The 20,776-nt window shown below is 40.3% G+C and overlaps 2 protein-coding genes across 5 annotated transcripts in view; one reads left to right on the forward strand and one right to left on the reverse strand.

The window, feature by feature from the left end:
• Positions 1 to 20,776, forward strand: part of adarb1b (adenosine deaminase RNA specific B1b) — a 121,074-nt gene that overhangs the window by 82,069 nt on the left and 18,229 nt on the right. For all 4 annotated transcript variants that reach the window (XM_044019678.1, XM_044019677.1, XM_044019679.1 and 1 more), the window contains one exon: positions 20,010 to 20,084. In XM_044019678.1, the coding sequence (XP_043875613.1) occupies positions 20,057 to 20,084 (28 nt within the window). In that variant the 5' untranslated portion in view covers positions 20,010 to 20,056. The remainder of the gene's footprint in view (positions 1 to 20,009; positions 20,085 to 20,776) is intronic.
• LOC122762736 (protein BTG3-like) lies at positions 154 to 774 on the reverse strand. The gene is made up of 2 exons (XM_044017919.1): positions 215 to 774; positions 154 to 173 (listed from the first exon to the last, which is right to left on the reverse strand). Exons 1-2 carry the CDS (start codon positions 768 to 770, stop codon positions 154 to 156), a joined length of 576 nt encoding a protein of 191 aa, XP_043873854.1. The 5' UTR covers positions 771 to 774.

Here is a 20,776-nt window from a genome sequence, read left to right on the forward strand (position 1 = left end):
GGTGGCCCACGCCCGTTTGATGAAGTTAAAACCCAGGCTAAACGTCAGCAGTTTCATTTTATTGATTGATTCATTTTTGAAAAAAGATCTACAAATATATTTGGCGACACTAACAAGATCTGCGACCCATCAGTGTGTCCGGGGAATGTCTGGTCAAGAGGGACCCTGAAGTTCTGAGGCATGAAATCACACGTGGGCAGTGGAGGAATGTCACCTTCCGCAAGTGCCGTTTTACTTGGATACCACTCGGGAGCATCTGGGTTTAATCCCTTGGAACTGTGGCCTGTGTCAATGGTGAGAGGGGGAGTGAGTGTTCTCTCTTTTTCTGAGGAAGAATCTGAGTGGTAGTCTGATGTCACGTCTGTCAAAGTACTGATCACCTTCTTGGCGACATGTTTATCCTGTATCTCATCACTGGAGAAAGTGGCCACTGAGAAGACCATACTTTCCTCTCCGTACCTGCACCAGACCTCCCTAGGATCCACCCACAGCGTGAATTCATAGGGCAGTCCCAGGTCACTGTACTGAACTCCGCTCTCCCTGCAGGCACGGAGGATCACTGGATCCTCCTTGTTGAACCTGTTGACTCGGATGCACCTGTATGCCTGTCCTTTGCTGGGATTTTCGGGGTACCAGTGTCCTATGAACTTCTCACACAGTGCAACACCTAGCCCCTCAACAAACAGCTCGACCTTGTGCGATTCCAGCTTCCCGGCCATTATCAGTAGCCTCTTCAGGTAGACCTGCACAGCTGCTATTTCTTGTCTCATGCTTCAGATACCTTTGGTTACATTTGAGCTGTCCATTACTCTCGGCACCGGTCCAGAATGTGTCCAAAGACAGAATGGCAGTGAAGTGATGGTTGTGAGATAGTGGGACCTGGGGTTGGGGTTAGGTGAAGGATCTTCAAAGCCAATAAGAATCTTCAAAGACATGAAAATTATGTGGTCATTTGTCCCTGCTGAGCCCAACTGTGGTGGGAATGCGGTGGTAAAAAAAGTAAAAACCAGGTATGGGGAGGATGGATGGGTGAGTAGGCCTGGGGTGATGAGGAACTTTGAGAGAGCTGAAGAATCCGGGATTAAGGCACAAGGACAAGGATGAAAGAATAATGATGAAAAGGAAGGAGAAGTTTGGACTGTGTTGAAGAAATCAAAACTGTGATTAAGAACTTCAATTTGTGGAGGGCAGCGTTACATCTCTCAGTGTACAACCTGCTGGATGTATTAAGAAGAAGAAGAAGCCCAATGGTCTTGTTGAACATGTCGGTGTACAGCCTGCTGGACATTTTTAGAACGCCAACCCACATGTGAGTCTCTGTTCTGACGCAAATGCCAACAGGGGGGATTCCATGCATGCAAAGGTACTCCTTTGTCCAATGGTCAACACCAGAGGATTTATGCTTTGCTGTTAGCCCTGCCCCTTGTCATATAATCCCTCCCCCACTGCCCCTAGGATTGTCACGGGTAAAGAATTTCTAATGTGGTAAATGAAAGTGGCTTAACAGCGCGGTGTACGGTCATTCTGCAACCTCCCCAAAACGTTATATTTAAGCAATTCAGCTTGTGCCGCTCTTAAAGAGTCCAGCATCTTTTTACGTTTAGCCACTGGTCACTGTTTCTGTCTGAACTAGTCTAAATACAACGTGGCGCCATGTGCGGTTGTAGCGGTGGCTTGTCGTCCTCTGAGGTGGTGTATAGTTCCTATTGCGGTCTTTCATTTTTGTGATTACTGCGATGGCACTAACTGCTCCCTCCTCACTGAGTGTTAAGTTAATCCCATGTTTTGATATGTTTTTTGCTTCATTGGTTTAACAAAAAAAAACGGTCACTCCTGACAGGTTTGGTGATGAACTAAATAAAAAACATGTAAACCTATACTGACTCTATACGTCCCGTAGCTCCTGGACCACAGTTGTACTAAAAGCAAGGCTATTCCACCGTATGATGAAGCGGTGGAACATTTGTTGCCAGCTGGCATAAACGGAGATAAGTATTTCAGAATAGAAATACAGTACTAAGCAAAAGTGTTACACCACCATTAGATTTGTTGTTTTGGCAATGCTACAATAACCATACAGTAATTATGTCTCAATCACTTTATTGGAACACATCCAGAAAATACTATATATATGTATGTATAATTATGGTTCCACTCCAGTTTTAAGAGAATCAGGGTCGTTGGTCTCACTAAATATTTGACACTGAAAGAAAAAAAAGAAGAGTTATTTTAAAACTGCATATGTATGTCTATATATATGTATATATATATATATATATATATATATACATATACATATATATGTATATGTCTATATATAGATATGTCCATATATGTATATGTCTATATATAGACATATACATATATATGTATATGTCTATATATACACATATACATGTATATATATATATATGTATATGTATATATGCAGTTTTAAAATAACTCTTCTTTTTTTCTTTCAGTGTCAAATATTTAGTGTGACCTACGACCCTGATTCTCTTAAAACTGGAGTGGAACCATAATTATGTTACTGTTTAAAACATTAGCGTTTGTCCTACTATTTCATGTTGAAACTTTTACGCCAAGTTTAGTCAAGTCATGCTTGAGCATTACATGTGCGCATGTTGTATGAATTAAACGTATTGAAAAGTTGGTCATTTATAAGACGCGTCATTCCAATTCTTATTATATTATTACACTTGCATATTCTGTTGAATATTACATTATATGTATAAGCTTAATTATTGTGCAGGAGATTTAATTTTGCAGATGAAAAAAAGGAAATTAATATTTTTAATACTGCAATAATATAATAATATTGTTGTGTACTGAAGGCGTTGTGACAATATTGTATCTTGAAGCTCATGGTGATTAATGTTGCGTGTATATAAAATGTATTGTTGTATGTTTTGTTGAGTCTTGCGCCTAATGTCCTCGGGTGCCCATGCCGTACTGTAGGTCTGCTCGTGAACCCAGTGACGATTGATTTATATTTGCTTTTGAAATGAATTGGCCTACCTTGCACAGTGACTTTCAAAATGCTTAACTTAAGCACATCTTCCAACTGATAAGTTCTGCAATGCATCTCTCACAAATGTGCTTGGCCATGACACTTGCAGACAATGCTTTCCAATGGACCGTATATGAAATATGGAAAATGGGGAACAGAGGCCTTTTCTGCCATGTCAGCACAATCTTTAAAATTAGCTTTTGCAACTAGAATGGGGGGTGGAGAAGGGGGTGGGGGTGGGGTGCAAACTGCACCGCCTGACACTTATAGTCCATTACTGTGGAAGAGACCTTTCCTACAAGATTCTGTTTTCACGTTTCCTTTTCTGGAATCACCTTGCATCCTTCCTACCCCGTGTCTTATTCCCTCATCCCCCTCACCTTCCACTTTTGTCTCCTTAATTTGCTACCACTTAATTATTTGCTTATTCATATATTCATATTATGCTAGTTGTTGCAAAGTTATTTAAAAATTATACATTCAGACTATTCCCATCTCCCCTATGTAGAGGCATTGGAAAACCTCAGACAAACCTATTAACATTTGACAGCAGTAGCAATAGGAATCAAATAGAAAAACACAGTCGCCATAATTTACCTAACAAAAAAAAAAAGTTAATTATGAGCCGTGCCTCATTTAGTGCCACAGAGTTTTCAGGCACCACAAACACAGCGGCACTCTGTCATGATAAGAAATGAGTTGTGTCTGCCTGTCTCAATGTAATTAGCCTTGATTAGCATGCTGCTAATGACTGTAACAGACTGACAGAGGGGTGGGGAGAGCATTTTACCGAGACTGCATCAAACCACTGAGGTGTGTTTTAGCTGGTGACAAGACACTCCACAGCCCCAGTGGATGTATGCCTCTTGAGCACCGCGGAAACACTTCATTAGTATAGATTCTGTGTCAGTGTACATTCCAATGCTTTTGTTTTCTCGCAGCTGCTTATTCTGTTGCTCTCATGTCACAGGTGTAGAGGAAATGTGTATAATTTCCAATTATACACATTTTTTTTATAACTAAATCCAACCCCCCACCACTCCAAAAAACACTACCTCCTTAGTGTGTTTGAACGCTGTCGCTCTCCCTGTGAAGAATTTTCTGTCTTCTGTGAGCTTCTTCATCCTGTGCTATCTCTGCTGCCCGTCAGCGCTACCTGTCTCTGCCTGACATCAGCGAAGGCACGAGGTGTGAAATTCAACTCTCGGGTTGACAGTGTCACAGGCGTGCACAATTCTACATGGATGCATCCGTGTCCCTGCACGGCGTTCATTTTTAGACCCCCGAGCGTATGTGTGAGCATACGCTCGTATCCATCTCCTTGGGGAGCAGGAACCTTGTGTGTCTGACCTGGCCTTGAATGGAACAAATGGTGTTATGCTATGATCAAATAGGTGGGGAGAGCAGGACAGAGGAGAGGTTTTTGTATATATATACATATATATGTATATATATATATATATATATATACATATATATATATATATATATATATATATATATATATATATATATATACATACATATATATGTATATATATATGTATGTATATATGTGTACATATATGTACGTATATATGTACATATATACATAAATAAATACATATATATTTATGTATGGAATATAAAGATGCAATATTAGTTGGTTAGTAATCGACGTGATTGCCAACTATTTTGATAATTGTTTGAGTAGTTTTTATTTTCCTACATATGAGTATCTTAATCTGAAAATCTTTCGGTATGTCATCATTTGAGTTTTCATCATTTTATAACAAGTTAAGATAAGGGTTGGGAGTTATGTTGGTGAGAGGTATATCTTCAGAAAATATAACTGAACTGTGCAAAATACAATAAATATGTGTTGAAGAAACAGATATTTTTTCAGAAAAACCTGCTTCTACTGGCCAAAGTATTTCGTGTGACCTCCCCTTAGGCCGGTTTCACATCAAGTGTGTGTGTGTGTGTGTGTGTGTGTGTGTGTGTGTGTGTGTGTGGCACTTTTCATTTAGGCACACATAATAACTTATGAGACATTTTCACAGAGTGAAAATGAACTTTCTTCACAGTCTAAATCTTTTACACATTTCACAGAGCTCGTCTGGATCCTGTTTCAAAGTAAAAGCACTTCCATTCCATTCTTTTCTTTTTGTTGAGTTTCAGTTAAGTTGTTGAGTTTAGTTTCTTTTGAATTTAGTTTTATTGTGATATATACCCAGCACCGACAGATTCATACAGAAGGGCCCGTTTATTCACAGTATTTGAGCACAGAGGAATATTCATAGTATTCAAAAGTATGTTTTCTTCACAGAGGAGCTTCACGACAAGTGAGCAGAAGACACAAACCCAGCTTTACACTTAGACAGAAGCAGGAACCTGGTTCCCTAAAACCTTAATGTCATTAGTAACACTGTTTTTTTTGTTAGATTACAGAATTTGACATAACGTCATCATTTTGCATCAACAAGGCCAATAATAAATCCAGATGTGGCCTAAGTGCTGAGTGACTAGAAAAATAGCTGTTAAGTGAAGTGTTGAGGGTGTTGTATGACACTCTTGAACTCTTTTTAGACCTGTTTTTCTTCCTCCTGCAGTTGGCGTCTATAACGTTGCATTACTACCTCCTCTTTCCATCTCCAATTCCCTTCTTTTGGAACTCAATTGTGGCATCCCACCTTTTGAAAAATCTCAACAACGTAGGGAGAGCTACAGTTTTAGAGCCCTGTCACATTTAAGTCAAGCCTGAGACTCATCATCAACAATCATGAGTGTTTTAAGGATGTTCGACTCGTTTGCTGGTTGGTTTCACTTGTCTCATGACTGTTAATGCTACTACAGGTTACTGTATGTTAGGAACACCACGAAAACAATAACATCCCGATATAGTGCGCAATATGTCACTGTATGGATTTTTTGCATGTGCACCTGGACATCTGTGTGCATATGTGTCTGGGTTTTTTGGCAGTTCCTTACGTGTCCTCCTCTGTCAGGTGCTTGAACATTGAGCACAGTGGCGGTGGTCCTCTCTGAGCCAGGCGTGCTCCCACACACCCACACACATTCGCACACTTTCAAACACACTTGAACATACACTCCCTTTTTTCATCCCCACAGGCGCTCGGTGCCTATGCTGTGTCATAAATCAGAGCTGTCAAATAGATTTTACAGCTCCTAGTGAAAAGAGGAGAGGCAGCCACCCAACAACCTTGAAGAGATGGAAGAAAGCAAAAAGTAGAGGAGTTTTGTTGTTATTAAACCCGATACCTGGACCTAAGGAATCTATAAAAAAATAATGGGGGCAGTTTTTCACCTCACAGTGCATGAGTATACGATATATAAGAGACTAACAGGGGTCAGTGTGATGGGTTGCTATATTTACATCCTGCATCAGTATAATAAATTATGTATTTCCATTATTTGTACACTTGAGATGCAACAGCCATCCTGATAATATCGTAATATCGCTGAGCCCGATGGCTGTGTCAGCGAGATACATGACGTATCGTACCAGTGCGCCAACAACATCGAACATGACGGACAACAAAGGCTGATGGTGGCACACACGTTGCATAAAGATGTATAGAGAGATGTTTATCATCAGTGGTTTAACATCTTTAACCAAGGACCGTCAGTGACCTGCTTTGACAGCCATTTATTCGCACAGAAACTAGATTCAGCAAACCTTTAAAACTCAAAACGTGTACCCCGTTTCTCTATAATTGTTCACTGCCTTAGACGCCTTCCTATCCTGAGATCATCTCTCGAAATGCACTGATTGGCTCATTGGAGGTCGGGGTCTGAATCGCTGCCTCTTATTATGCAGAGTGGAGGAAGGACTGTACGTCCAGCGGAAAGGCAAATCACTTCTGGCAGCATAATTCAGTGGTCATTAGAAGGGCCAAATTGAATAATGAACTCAGAGGTAAGGTGTGTGTGCGTGTGCGTGTGCATGGGAGTTCATGTGCATGTCTGTTTGATGAGACAGCGAGGTCCGTGTTGGGTGGTCGGACTCGGTGGCCTCCATATCTTGGCCCATCAGTTTCAATCAAGCAGTGCGACAGGCTCTCTGCGACCCCTCTCCATTAGGCCACTGGTGACCACACGTGTTCTCTATTACGCTGCGTTACCTGGTTAGTGCCTGCAGACATCACCTAAGGAAGCAAGAGGGAGAGAGAGAGAGAGATGGATGGGAAAGGTCTGCGTCGCCACCCACCCCCCCAAAAAAACCGCAAAAAGACCAAATTCCATTTCTATCAAGATTCTTCTTTGTCTTTCTTGCATTTGTGAGGTAATCACTGGGCTGCCAGTACTTTATTGAGGAAAGTAATGGGATTGTGCAACGGTGTCAGTAGCACTCACTTATCTAACCTCATACACCGACATCTCCCATAGTAATATTTTGCTCTTTTATTCTTCTTTCTTTTATTTTCCGTTCTTTTATTTGCTGCTTCTGTGATGTTTGCCCACCTAGTGGTTTATCTGTTTAAGGACACTTCCTGCACACATGAGGCTTTTACAACATTCTGGTCTAGTTACTTGCGTAGACTTCGGATCATCCAAAATATTTACTTATCTCTCCTAGCATTTGTTTTATTTCAAATTAGATGTAATACTTTTTTTTTTAATCATGGTAATCCTCCAGATAAGAGCGACACAACTTCTCATCTAAACGGTGAAGATATTTAGTCCTTTTAATTCCCTCGGCTCCGCACTTCATCAAATATTTGCAGTTTCTTCGGATTTGGACGTTGCACTTTTTCATATTGCGATTTTAATTATTTTCTTGATCAATTGTGCAGCCTTGCTGCAGGTTATTGATGGCAGTCACTTAACTCTGGTCTAATACACATTCTGGTAAGTTAGGGTTGATAGGGCTTGAAATGCTTTTTTTTTTTTTGGTCAGAATAAGGGAAAATAAGACAGGAGTTGAATGGATTGCGAGTGGTCGCTTTGCCCGTTGGGTCTATCAGTCTGTGTTAGTGCTGCTGCTGAGAGGGTTGTCTCATAGGCAGGCTCTCCTGCACCGGCCATTTCCCATGGCCATTTGTCTATGTCCAGTTCCTTTCCCTTTTCTTGCTGCACACTGTTTTTTTTTCTTCTCATCTCCTCCTCCCCCTCATCTCTCCAATCCTCATTTTTAGACGATAAGTCTTGTTGACTCGGTTTCTTCTCTCTTTAGTCCAGCTTTGGTTCTTGAAAACACTGCAGTCCTCCTATTACACACCTATTGCACTTCTACAACAATTTTGCACCAATCATTTCTATATACGGATATATGAATGGCTACCACTGTGTATTATGTTTTGTTTTCTTTGTTCTGACATTCTCATTGATCAAAACATTCTGAAAAAATCCATTAAGTCTATTAAGTCTACATTGGATTTTAAATAAAAACATGGTTTGCCCAAGTGTGGTACTGCACAGTCATATTAAGACACATAGAAAACATAGATATTTGTAGAATCTAGGGCTGCCAAATTGCAGAAGTTGAGTAGTTCTTTGGGATTAATTGCAATTTTGTGTCACATATTTATTAAATTGTATTTACAATAAATATATAGAGAAAACTCATGCTCACACGGGGAGAACATGTAAAACTCTATGCAGGAAGACCCCTTTTCCAACTGGGTCTCAAACCCAGGTCTTCTTGCTACAAAGGCAAGAGTGCTAACCACTACACCAACCGTGTGGCCCGAATCAAATGGGAATCAAATGAATGCAAAAAAGGTCACTAAAGTTCTAACTTACGGACTAACATGGAATTGAATGCAGACATGTATCATTTCATAGTGTAGTTAAAAAAAGCTTCCTGTATACTAACAGAATGTGTGTGTGTGTCCTAGTGTCTGTGTAAATGTCCACATTTAAGTATCAATGCTTTGTGGTGGTGTTACCGCTGCCCGGGGGTCAAAGCAGTGACTTGTTGTGGCTTTGATGGACACAGGGAGGGAGGGCAGCCATGCAGCTGCAGCCTGCTCTCCAGCCCGCCAATGTCAGTCCTTTCCACTGCCCGTTTTCACACACCGCACACCTCACACCCCACCCTGGCTCTGCCGGTGCTGGAGGGAATCACAGCCACTCACGCTGTTGATTTATGAGCACACACTAAAGTCAGCCTGAGACGTTTGCCTGCGTCTGTGTTTGCATTTCAGTGAAATAGGTCGAGGAAGTAAAAAGAGTGTTAGAGCAGCTGTCATAAGAAACTTTTAAAACTTGTTTAAAACTAAAAAAAAGTTATTGTTATAATTTATTTGGCAAAAATAGCAAACTGAATTCACCGTCTCACTCGGCCTCTCAGAAATTAATCAAGCGTGACATTCAACCACTAAAATTAATATTTCTGTTCAGGAATGCAAGTAAATAACTATAATTTGACATCTTAATTAAGAAATGATAATAATTTTTTTCGGTGTGTTTTTTTTTACGCAGTTAATTTGAAAATTCATGGATAACAACAATAATAATTATATTTTAGCATTAAGAATATAATTTCGGCTAAAGAACTTCTACGTGCTACTGGCGTATTCAAATTATATTATTTGATAATTACCAGTGCTGTTAATCTAGGGCAGCTGTGGCTCTGGGTGGTTGTCTAATAAATGTGTTAAGCAGTGTATTATGTGTGTGAGGTTGTGTATGAGTGAGAGAAACGAGGGTGTGATACTGTACGTGCAAGTTTGTTAGAGTGCAGGGCTGACGCAGTCTTTGCGATACACACATCTTTCCATCTCGTTAAAATCATTACCCCATAAGTTCCGACGCAAACTAGGGATTCTCCATGCGCCTTCATTTTCACCCTTTCCTTCTTTTTTTGTATTTCTCCTACCAGTAACTACAGCGGTAACAGTCGGCTGCACTGCAGTCAGATCAGCATCTCCATGATTTCGTAACGTCGTGCTTTAATTCTGCTTATCTTCGCTCGCCTGACTCGTGTGTCTTCTGTCAGTGAAAGAACACATGTGACGTTTTTGTCTTTCCCTGCACCGCAGCAACAGTACACGATGCACTGCAGACAGAAATGGCTCATAACAGAAAGGAGGAGATATTTTAGCTTATTTTAATCCTTAAACACCTAAGCCTCAAAATGTGTGTCTGGACTTTTTTTCTTTTCTTTTTTTGCTAATTTTAACCAGAAAAGGGCCAAAAAATGTCCTGTAACTAAGTGCTTTTGCCCATTTATCCAGAATAACTTAATAAAAATAACTATCTGGCAGTTATTTACAATTTGCTGCATGTTAAAATAGTGTATTAACAATTTTAAATAACAAATAATTAAAAAACACTGTAGTTTTGACATCAGATTTTGCATGTTAAATTTGACATTTGAACAGTATAAAACATATTTAAAATAACATTTGTTTGGAAACTATGTACAGGCTCTTTTCCCCCTCCTCCTCTCTGGTGACAAAGATTCTGATTCTCTGGCTTCCTGCAACAGTGTGTGTATTAAATTACCATAATAACCACATGTTGACTTTGACGTGCAATTTCTCAGCTTTCGGAAACGGTGTGAACCGTCACATTACGCCGATGCGCAACTGTGTTGTCTGCAATACGCTCTGTGTCTGGTTCTGTGACATCAAATGGGCTATTTCTTTTATATCTGTGTATTAATAGTCATTTACACATCAGGGATATAGTCATATATTGTTAATATCACAGTGGTATGGACGGATTGTTCTGTTAACAATGAAAAAAAGTAAGAAAAGGTGAACAATAATATAGCGAGTGCCATTTGAGTTGTCCGCTTCGGGAAAGGTCAAATATTGAGGCGTTGTCTTTTTGGGATGCTGATTTGCGGTGTTTTGCACACACCTAGACGCACACAGAGTATGTATTATGCATTGTGCGCTGCACATAAAGGTGTCCATATGTATTCTTCTCATGCAGGGACACCATTATCTCGCCTTTTACGACTTGGCCTCTCACTCTCTCGCCGCTCACTCTACGATGAACCTTGACTCTGCAATCTCCCATAAAACCCATCAAATAAAAAATTCATATTGATACTCTCTGCCCCTGCTTCCTCAACCTTTCCCTTCTCTCACCATCAGTGGTCCATGATGATAAACAACCGCCTGTCAGATATGAAAGTCTAGACCACAATAAAAAAACACACACACACACTCTCTCTCGCTCTCCTCTTTCCACACTTCCCTACATCTGCACCTCAGTTTCTCACTGAGATTTTATTTTTCATTTATTTGTGTAATATGTTGGTTTTTTTTCATTTAGTTTGCATAATATGTGTTCAGCCAAACGTTTTATCCATATAAATGTAACAATAAGTTTTTTTTAAATGTCCATGTTATTTTTAACAATTGACATAATGTTGAATATTTTCGGTGATGTGGCGAGAGTTTTTTCATATTGTTTTTCCAACATTCTTGACGGCAAAGTCATGTGATTTCCTCCTTCTCACATGACTTTTGCTGCTTCTCAGTCATTTTTGAGAAAGAACTAAGTAAAGAAATTAGACTAAAGACTTTGCTGCCAGATTTCCTAAACAGGTTCAGAATGACTACCTTTTTTTAACCACAAAATGCACCTAATTACGTATTTACATTTGTTTTTGACTTAGGTCTTTAATACAAAGACCGTTATCCTTATGGGATGTGAAAAGTGTTTGAGTTGTCTGAAAATGGCTTTGGAGATTTTAACTCTGTCATAGACACTGTCTTTTTTGGTTTGTATCTCAACTACAGAACAGGTTTTTCAGTAGGAGGGAAATGTTATAGTGTATTTGACTGTGTATATTTGATTGATAGATGGATTGACATTGGGGTTCCTCAAGGGTCTGTGATTGTACCTCTTATTTTGAATACTTGTGTTTTATGGTACATATATATGTATATATACACATATATATGTATACATATATATATATAGTATATATATATATATATATATATATACATATATACACACACATATATATATAAATATAAATATAAATAAACAGTCAAAATTGAGCTTAACTCTTGATTTTAAGTGCAGTGGGTTTTTTACGTGCTCGCAAACAGAAATATCTCTGAGATCAGACATATTCCTGTTTTCTGTACAAGTAGAAGTAGCTTATTTGCAGATATTATAGCTGAAAATGCTGCAGCCAAGACAAAGTGCAATAATGGTGTGAACTTAATTAAGTGTAAAATATTTTGATCAGGCTCTATGTGGTGAGGTGAGTGTCATTTATTCCCGATTTCCTTGAGACTCGTGTTTTTGCATTTTTGTCTTGTTTTTCTTGCGTTTCCCCGGCAACCTGTCCCCACCTTTCACCCTAAATCACCTGGGATTGGCTCCAGCAAGCCTAACGTGGAGGCTCATATCTGTTTTTGTTTAAGTTTTGATATAAATCCATCGTTATTCATTTATTTTAGACACTTTTTTTTAGGTTTTTTAGTGTAAGACATTTTTGGATAATGTAAATCACACACTATGAGCTGTGCTTCGGGGCCTCAAGTGACAGTGGGTGTACAGAGGCAGTGCCCATTCCCCCCCTCTTATCCCCCAGCTGAGTCTCCGTGTTGGTCCATTACCCAGCAAGTCCTGGCATTGTACTGCAAACCACCACACCACCCCAGAGAGCCTGTCAGACCGAGGCGCTCAGTTAAACACACCGTCGGCCATGCACGTCGTCTGCTGCAAAGGACCGAGGATGATTTGATGCTGTGGATGTGATGATGACTCAAACTTGGCATCGTCTGTTGTTGTTCACTCAACAGTCTACCTTTGCATACAGTTGTTTGAAAAGTTCTCAACATATAAGTCACGATAGTTTAAGCCGTCGATGCAGCAGCTTTAATAAATGGGTCATAGCATAAATAAATAAATAAACAACTCTTACAAGTTCACCGCAGTAGTGCAATGTGGTACGGTTACGTTTAATTGAACTCCATCATCCATATCTGTGAATGTTAAATAAAAGAAATATAAAATATATCACACTAAGATGAACTTTAAAGTTTGCTAACATTTTTCTCTATGTATATAAAGATGTACACTCTATATCATTTAAAGACTAAATAAATCCTTAAAAGATAATATGAATATATTAATATTAGAATAGATAGTCTGTTCAAGGACACTCCACAGTTTAACTCTGTAAGTGCGAACGCAGCAGATGAAGTTCCGTTGCAGTTAAAGGACTAGATTGAACTGGTGATTGAATATGAATTTTAAAATCATTATTCTGTCATAGTAGGAGCTCAGTCAGTGCTAGATTGATTTAGCTGTTCATCTGACAACCTTTGTCTGGTAACTAAAATACCACATATTATAGAGAAAGCTTATTTTTCAGGAGATTCCTCTTCACGGCTTCATTGGTTTTTCATACATAATGCCTTATTCTTCAACTTTGCTGATATTAAATAGTAAATGAGCGTTGTGGGAAAGATTGGTGAACCCAGTAACTGTGAGCAGAACTACCACAAACTTTAGAATCAGTCTATTTATACTGGATTTTGGTGTTGGTCTGTCGTTGTATCATAATAATCTGTGAGAGCAGCACTTTTATCTCTTGCTTTTCTCCAGAGTAAACTATTTAGACTCAAACCCATCAATTACTGTGCATGCAGGCGGTACACTGTTCTGGAAAAAACCCTACAAAGAAATGGTTAGAAAATCATTAAGGTAAGAGTTTTGTAGATTGTTAGTGGGGATTTTTTTTTTTGCCTTGGCTTCCTTCAGCAGCACTGAGAGCAACATTTAGATCACGAGTATGAACGTGGTAGAATTTGTGCAACGGTGCATTATTTCTTTTCTTTTTTGCTCTCTTCTGGTGACAGGAGCTAAGCGGGGGTTGTTTTTAGAGCCCATCTTGGTCCTGTCAACACAGCAGCATGTCAGGCTGATGAAAGTTTGTGAGGGTTTGGGGTTGGGGAGTGCCTTTGTCTTCTAATATGCTGTTAATGTGGTCTGGGTGACAGTAGTACATTTCCTCACTGGCTCACTGGGCCTAAGCGATGCCTGCGACGCTTTCTGCCAATGCTGCAGACTGAAAAATGATGGAAGGCAAGAAGCCCTCACTGAACAGCTTAAATAAGTAAGTCATTTCATCCACTTAAAAAAAAAGGGGAGCAGATGCAAGTTTATTCTTTTAAAGATGACTTTAAACCTATTTGAAATGGTAAAAATACAATCTACCGTTTGATGTTGACAGTGCATCTGCAACCTTTGCTTAACCCCCCTGGTTTGTTTTTGATAACTGAAGCCGCAAAAGCCTGAGTGAACAGTTAAAGACCAAGGTAAGAGCAGAGATCAGTGCTTTCAAAGGCAAAGTGCTTCGCCACATGTCTGTGTAATAGTGTGAAAGAGACAAGCTTTTTTTGGGGTTTTTTTCTGTTGTCATGTGAGGTCTAAGTTTACAGTCAGACCTTGTCAGAGGCTCTCGTCTCGTTAGAAGCCATCATTCCATCAGTGGGCAATGCCATGTCATCTGTGATACTAAATACAACTGCCATGTCACCTTCTACATCATTTGGAGTTTATTGCCGCGGTGAAATCACACAGAACAAGGTGCAGAGCTTACTGTTGCTCCTCAAACTCGCATGAGCTGTGAAATGTGATATAAATCCTCATGGTATGACAAAACTGGAAACTAGTTCTGCTCACAGAAGAAATTGGCCTGAGTTTGCTTGTAAAGAGAAGAAAGTCATTGTGAGTAATGACGGTATACTGTGCAATAATAACATTGCAAACAATATAATATAAGTGAAGTGTAATCATGAGAACATACAAACAATGTACAGCCCTGAGACATGGACAGGAAGGATCAAATGTTGCAGCAAACAAAGGCTGACAGGCCACCAAATAAAATAGACAACAGAGACAACACAGAGAGAGTCTAAAGAAATTCAAGAGAGTAAATAAGGGGCCCTCGATATCCAGATATCCAGAGCTGAGGTACACTCTGAAAAAAACAAACTGCTATGGGCAGATCCATGTCCCAGGCACTGAACGAGCTGTCTCTTATAATTTGCAGTCAAAGGTCAAGTAGATCAGGTTCTGCACAAGTATAACATCAGGAGTAAAGCACAGTGAACACCCTAAATAACCCCGTAATACCACAGAGACCAGGCACTTGGATTACGAGAGGATTGTAAGTGAATTCCCAGTGATGTAATAGCTATTCCCAACCAGGTAATAAAGCAACCGCCATCTCATAGAGCGCATCAGAGTGGGTTAAAGGAAAGTACAAACAAGTGTTCCAGTGTTTTATTTGTAAATTCTGATCAAAGATCTTCACGTTGTTGTTTTTTTACGTTTACTATTTGTTCCAGACGGGCTAAATATAACCCACTATAGAAAAGATGCAAGTTGCAAGTGAAATTGTGTGCTACTGTATTTCAACATTCAGTGGGTTTACATGTGCAGTTTAATCAAGCTAAGGCCGTAGTCTGACTAAGACAGTTTTATTGGCCGCGTACGTCTGACAACCTCCGTAGGTGGCGCTGTATCTCTCTCTCTATAAGCTAGTGTGTATTGAATCAGTTTCCCGTTGACCTTAACGCCACAGAAAAACAAACACCAAGCGGTGTTTCCGGCAACAGTACTGCAGTTTATATGTCGTCTCTTTCGTCTTCCGGGTCAAAGACCAGGGAGGAAATATTCGTGCACATGCTGAACGCCGAGTCTGACTAAGCGTATACATGCAGGAGTAATCAGACTATGAATCGCATTATCCAGGTATGTTAGCCTGCCCGAGCTAGATTTTAGTCTGGACTAACTTGTTATTGAATTATTCAACTCAAATATTGTTTTTATCTTTGTGTCCCATGATCGTGACAGGTTACCTTTCAAGTTTGGATTCAAGCTCATAGCATTGCGTTTGTAACAGGGATATTTTGATGCTTTTCTTTTCAGGTTAATGCAAGTACGATTATTTATTTGATTAATTATTTGAGTCTTGGAGTCTGAAATCCTTTTGATGGAAAATTTGAGTTCCTACACTACAGCCGTGATAGGCACTCTGTTTCAGACGGTTTGATCCCGACAGCTTGCCAAGGGCAGACCCTTCCATCGCCTTCTGTTTTAGGGGAGATAATGATTCTCTTTTACCTGGAATAGGATTGCATTTTCTATCTCCCCCTTTCTCTATTCTTCCCTCACCTTTACCTTTTTCATCTCTCACTCCACTCCACCCGCCACCCCCCAATCCCACCTCTTCTCGTCAGTCAGCCCCGCTGCTGGTGCTCCCTCCACAGTGGCGATGCTCTATCGCTCTGTCACAGCGCAAGCGAGGGATGAGAGACAAATCAAAACCACCTTATTTCCCCTCAGTCCCTCTAACCGTGCCAGATTGAATTTGAGGTTTTTCATCTTATTTCTCATCTTTCTCTTCTCCCTGCCTCCCTTGGCGTCCACTCAAAATTACCTGGAACCAAGCCGTCTCACAACTTGATGACGCAGTATCTTTTCTGCATGTGGAGGAAGAGACGGCAGCCCTCACTGCTCATTCTTTTCGCTCGCTTTAAATCCTCTGCGTTACTTGTGAGTCGTCCAAAATTGTCAATACCAAAATTTAATAAGGAGTCTGACTTGCCTTCGCTGTGTGTGTGTCTTCCACATCATTAAAGAAAAATATAAAGACTGAATCACTTTCATTAAGAATTTATTTTTGATTTATGTTGATTTCTTGTGCAATTTTATCGGATCTATCTTACACAGTGTACATGCTCTTATTGCAAAATGTCTCACACCTGCCAGTCAGTTCATGAAAACCCTACTACCACCAAGTATTTGCGCACCATAGGTCACATAAGTCACAAGTTTCTTTGGTTCACATCATTTTAGCAAAGCACTTGTAAATATTTAAAATCACCATATGTCATGTCTTAAAATAATACATAGGAGAAAAATGGGCAGTGGATCATATCAAAGAAAAATAAATGCTGCATTTTGTACTTCAGACAGTTCATTTTATAAACTATTAGACAAGATTTATATTATTCTCATTTGTCACCTTTTTTTAGAGTTGTGCTGGTCAAGAAGAAGCAAAAATAGCTTAATAGCTTTTATGAACTGGGAGTATTGTAAATTGGACGCTCTAAATTCGTCCATCGTCCAGTAATGATTACTGACGCAGCACATTGAAATGAGACTAAAAACACTGAGGTAGCTCTGGTAATAATTACTTTACCCCCACCTCCTCATGTAAAACTAAGCCTGTCCTAATAGGGTTTTAGTGACTGCAAATTTTTATAATATTTCTCAACAGTTAAAGGTAAGTAAAAGTACAGGCCTTTATATCCTGCTGTATCATGCACTGCAGAGTTAACAGCTTGTAAGTAACTCGCCTTGTGTGTGTAGCTGTGATTTGAGTGTCTGGTCCGGGGGCAGGGGCACCTGGCTCCTGCCTCCTGGCTCCTGGCTCCTGCTACCTGAGAACGATTATTCTCGTCTTACAGTTTGTTGGACCTCCTCCCACCCATCCTCCCTTCACCCCACCTTTTCATCTTCAATTATGGGTTGGAATATGAATCTTTAATAGGATGATAATTGTGCTAGCATATTTGCTGTCACCCACCATTAGCCCAGATTAATTAGCCCATTTAGTTTAGCTTAAGAAAGTGTCTGGCTGAGGAATGGGGGCACTGATGGAAGGCGGGTCGAGAGAGAGAGAGAGAGAGAGAGAGAAAGGGAGAGAGTGGAATCAGTGCAATCTGTTCTGTATCATCACACTATCTCTCTCTCTCGCTTTCTCTTTATCTCTATGTGCCATGTGCTTCTCTTTTTACCTTTTTTTTTGCTCTATCTCCCTCTTTCTCTCTCTCTTCTGTTTGTCTGTTTTAATATGAACTCATTTGCCCTGCTCTTGGCAATATGTTTTATCATGATGTGACTTTCATGTGTTTGTGGTGTGGAGACTAACGAGGCGTCATGCAGTGTAAACGTGCCTGTAATTAGTAGTAGTGTGAGCCAGGGGGTAATATTTCAAAGAGTTCTCTTGTAATTTTATTATTTTATTAATTATATAGGTTTTTTGGGTCAAAATTGAAATCAACGGTTATTCAAACGATCACTCATTGACTTGAACTTTATAGAAATTGAAGTTATTGCACGTAAAAGTGGAATTTTGAATTTTCCTACCTTTGAAATAGCTATAAATGATTGTATATTGTATAAAATAATACAAATAAATAAAATCATTGACTGAGACTTCTCATGTTGCCTGGCAACAGGTTGTTTGTTAGCTAGAATCCCTTCTAACAAGGCTCCGAACATCATGAGGGAGAAACTGCTGGCATCTACAATCATGTCTTGGATATGACAACAGCATATAAAGCACTTTCAACACCAAATCAACATAGTCGTGTGGTTGCAAAATGAACCCCTGTTGACATTTTGCGATTTGACTGCTGCCTTGTCGGCGTTTGAAAGCAAAAATGAACAGATGTCACCTGCCACCAGGCAGCAGCTATTGGACGGCACAGGCAGTTAATCACGCAGCGGTCCACTCATATGTGCCGTGCTTTATCGTCCGTTTTCCTCGAAATGAGAACATAATTTACAAAATCAACATCACATGCTGTTGAATAAGACCTGAAGCTGGTAATTGAGGCCATTAACTCCCCGCCAAAATGTTCACGGACGTTATAAATCAAGCGAGAAGTAGAAGATAATTTTCCCATAGACTTCAACACAAGCTGAGCTGTGTTTTGCAGCCACTTCCTGGGCTTCACCTTTCAAACCAGAACATTACCTCAGTTTTTTTATACACAGCCTATGGACAGAATTGGACAGTATTTGTTCAGAAGAAGAGCACTTGAGGCTTTTCTTAAGAAAGATGTTTTTGCTTTTCTCTCTCAACTGTCTTCGGGAACCACGGCAGACAGAGAACAAGTGATGCTTCATCCAGCTGCATGTCAAGTGTTCTTCCCAATTATGCCGCCTCACATGGTTCTGTGCAACACACCGTCTGGTGCATTCAGCATAAATCGAACTCTCCAGACCTCTGGTTGCTCCTGCATCAGGCAACTTGGCTTGTGACTGAAGGGTTGCCGGTTTGAGACTCCACCGGGTCAAGGACTGGGGTACCCCTGAGCAAGGTACCGCATGTAGTGTGCTCCTTGTGCCGCTCCCAAGCTCGGATAAATGGGAGGGTTCTCTGCTTAATCAAACCATCCGCTGTGGCGACCTCTGTTTACAGGAAAAGAACATATCTGTAGACAGTTGAGTTGCATGAAATAAATTCCTCTCTGCGCTACAGAACATTCAGTATCCTTCATCTCGGTGATTATTTTGTGTACGGGATACAACGCTATGGTGTTGTTCCTCTGTGATTCTTGTTTTCAGCAGCAGGCATCGATTTTGAGTGACAAGCCCTGAAAAATGGATGTTGGGGAGTACACGGCACCAAGAGCAGACAGACACGGCTAACTGATAATCATAGCTGGATTATAGATGAATCATGGGTATATATCTGGACAAGATTTTTGGATTCAACCACCTGAAAAGGCCAAATAGAGCAAACTGAAAACTTTTTCCCCACCGAAAAAAATAGTTGATGGTCATCAGGATTAACGAACAACACAGATTGCAGAAAATCATTTAATTCAATGTTAGTGTGAGAGATATTGCCTAATGGAGCTTTAATCACACCTTGCGCACCTCGTGATAAGTGGTATGAAGATGTGTTTGACAGTGGAGAGACTTAGCCGTGTCCCTGGCTGTATATCTCACAGCAGGCAGTGGGAAATGAGGTCTAATCGGAGGGATATTAAAGTCACAATAGACTGCTCCTGCTATTAAGGCCTGTCAACCCTGGCCTCCTCTCACCTTGATATTTCTCACTCCCTGAATATTTATATGCCTTCATCACATGCTACTAACACAGTGCACTGTGTGCAGGTAACTTTGTGTGTGTGTGTGTGTGTGTGCCGGAGCATCAAGTGAGAAATTTATTGTCACTCTAACCACTCAAGGTCTATGGGATGTTGGAATGAGTTCATGTGTGTGTGTGTCACTGAAGCAGTCAACCTCTCTGTCCTCTGATACACAGGTGCAGCGGGGGCACGGCTGCTCTCAGGTCCGAACAAACCCGTCACCATGGATGTGGATGAGGAGGAGAATATGAGTGAGTGGATTTTTTTTTTTCCCCTCTCATTTGTTTGTCTGTCCGTCCTCCTGACCTCGCAGTATCTACTGGGTACTTTTAATATCTGCCTGTACTTTTGTTATCCTCCTCTCTATTTAGTTCACCTGCACGTCTTGCCTTGTGTGTCCTGTCCTTTCTCTGACGTGTAAACACTTGTGTACACATTAGTCCAGTGCCTGTCTTACACTTTATTAGATACAGCACAAAAGTGACCAAACTGAATCCTGATTGTTGAGAAAAAAGCCGCACACAAACTCTGTGCTGTCAATTCTAATCTCACTTAGGCAGAATGTAAACGAGCATCCGTCCTCATGAGAACACAAATACACAACACTTCTTCTTTGAGGTAAGAACTAGTCATTACATCTGAGATACATAGATTCCCTCAAGCTCCACCTTCCTCCGTAGAAAAACTCCTCTCCAATTCAGCATATTGAACTTTAATCAGACTTTTTTTTCCCGGGTTTGAACTCAGTACGCGAGCCTCAGAAGGCGGAGGAAGACACGACAGAATGTGTTTTCCCTTCACCTTAACTATTTTGAACTAGCGTTCAAAGGTAGCTGTCATCCTCGCAGAGCGCCAACCTGCGATTCGTATCAAAGGTTTCTCATTATAGTGTCATACCCGGTTGTTCGTGCTCCGAGGGGTGGCATGTTGTTATGTGCTGTGT

Source organism: Solea senegalensis, linkage group LG2, assembly GCF_019176455.1.
Source record: "Solea senegalensis isolate Sse05_10M linkage group LG2, IFAPA_SoseM_1, whole genome shotgun sequence".
Taxonomy (NCBI): domain Eukaryota; kingdom Metazoa; phylum Chordata; class Actinopteri; order Pleuronectiformes; family Soleidae; genus Solea; species Solea senegalensis.

Bases quoted from the DNA above. Each gene is read 5' to 3' on its own strand.
- LOC122762736 (XM_044017919.1), bottom strand. From the start codon at position 770: ATGAGACAAGAAATAGCAGCTGTGCAGGTCTACCTGAAGAGGCTACTG. The intron at 174-214 runs GTGACATTCCTC...TTCATGCCTCAG, and splicing joins TAAAACGGCACTTGCGGAAG to AACTTCAGGGTCCCTCTTGA.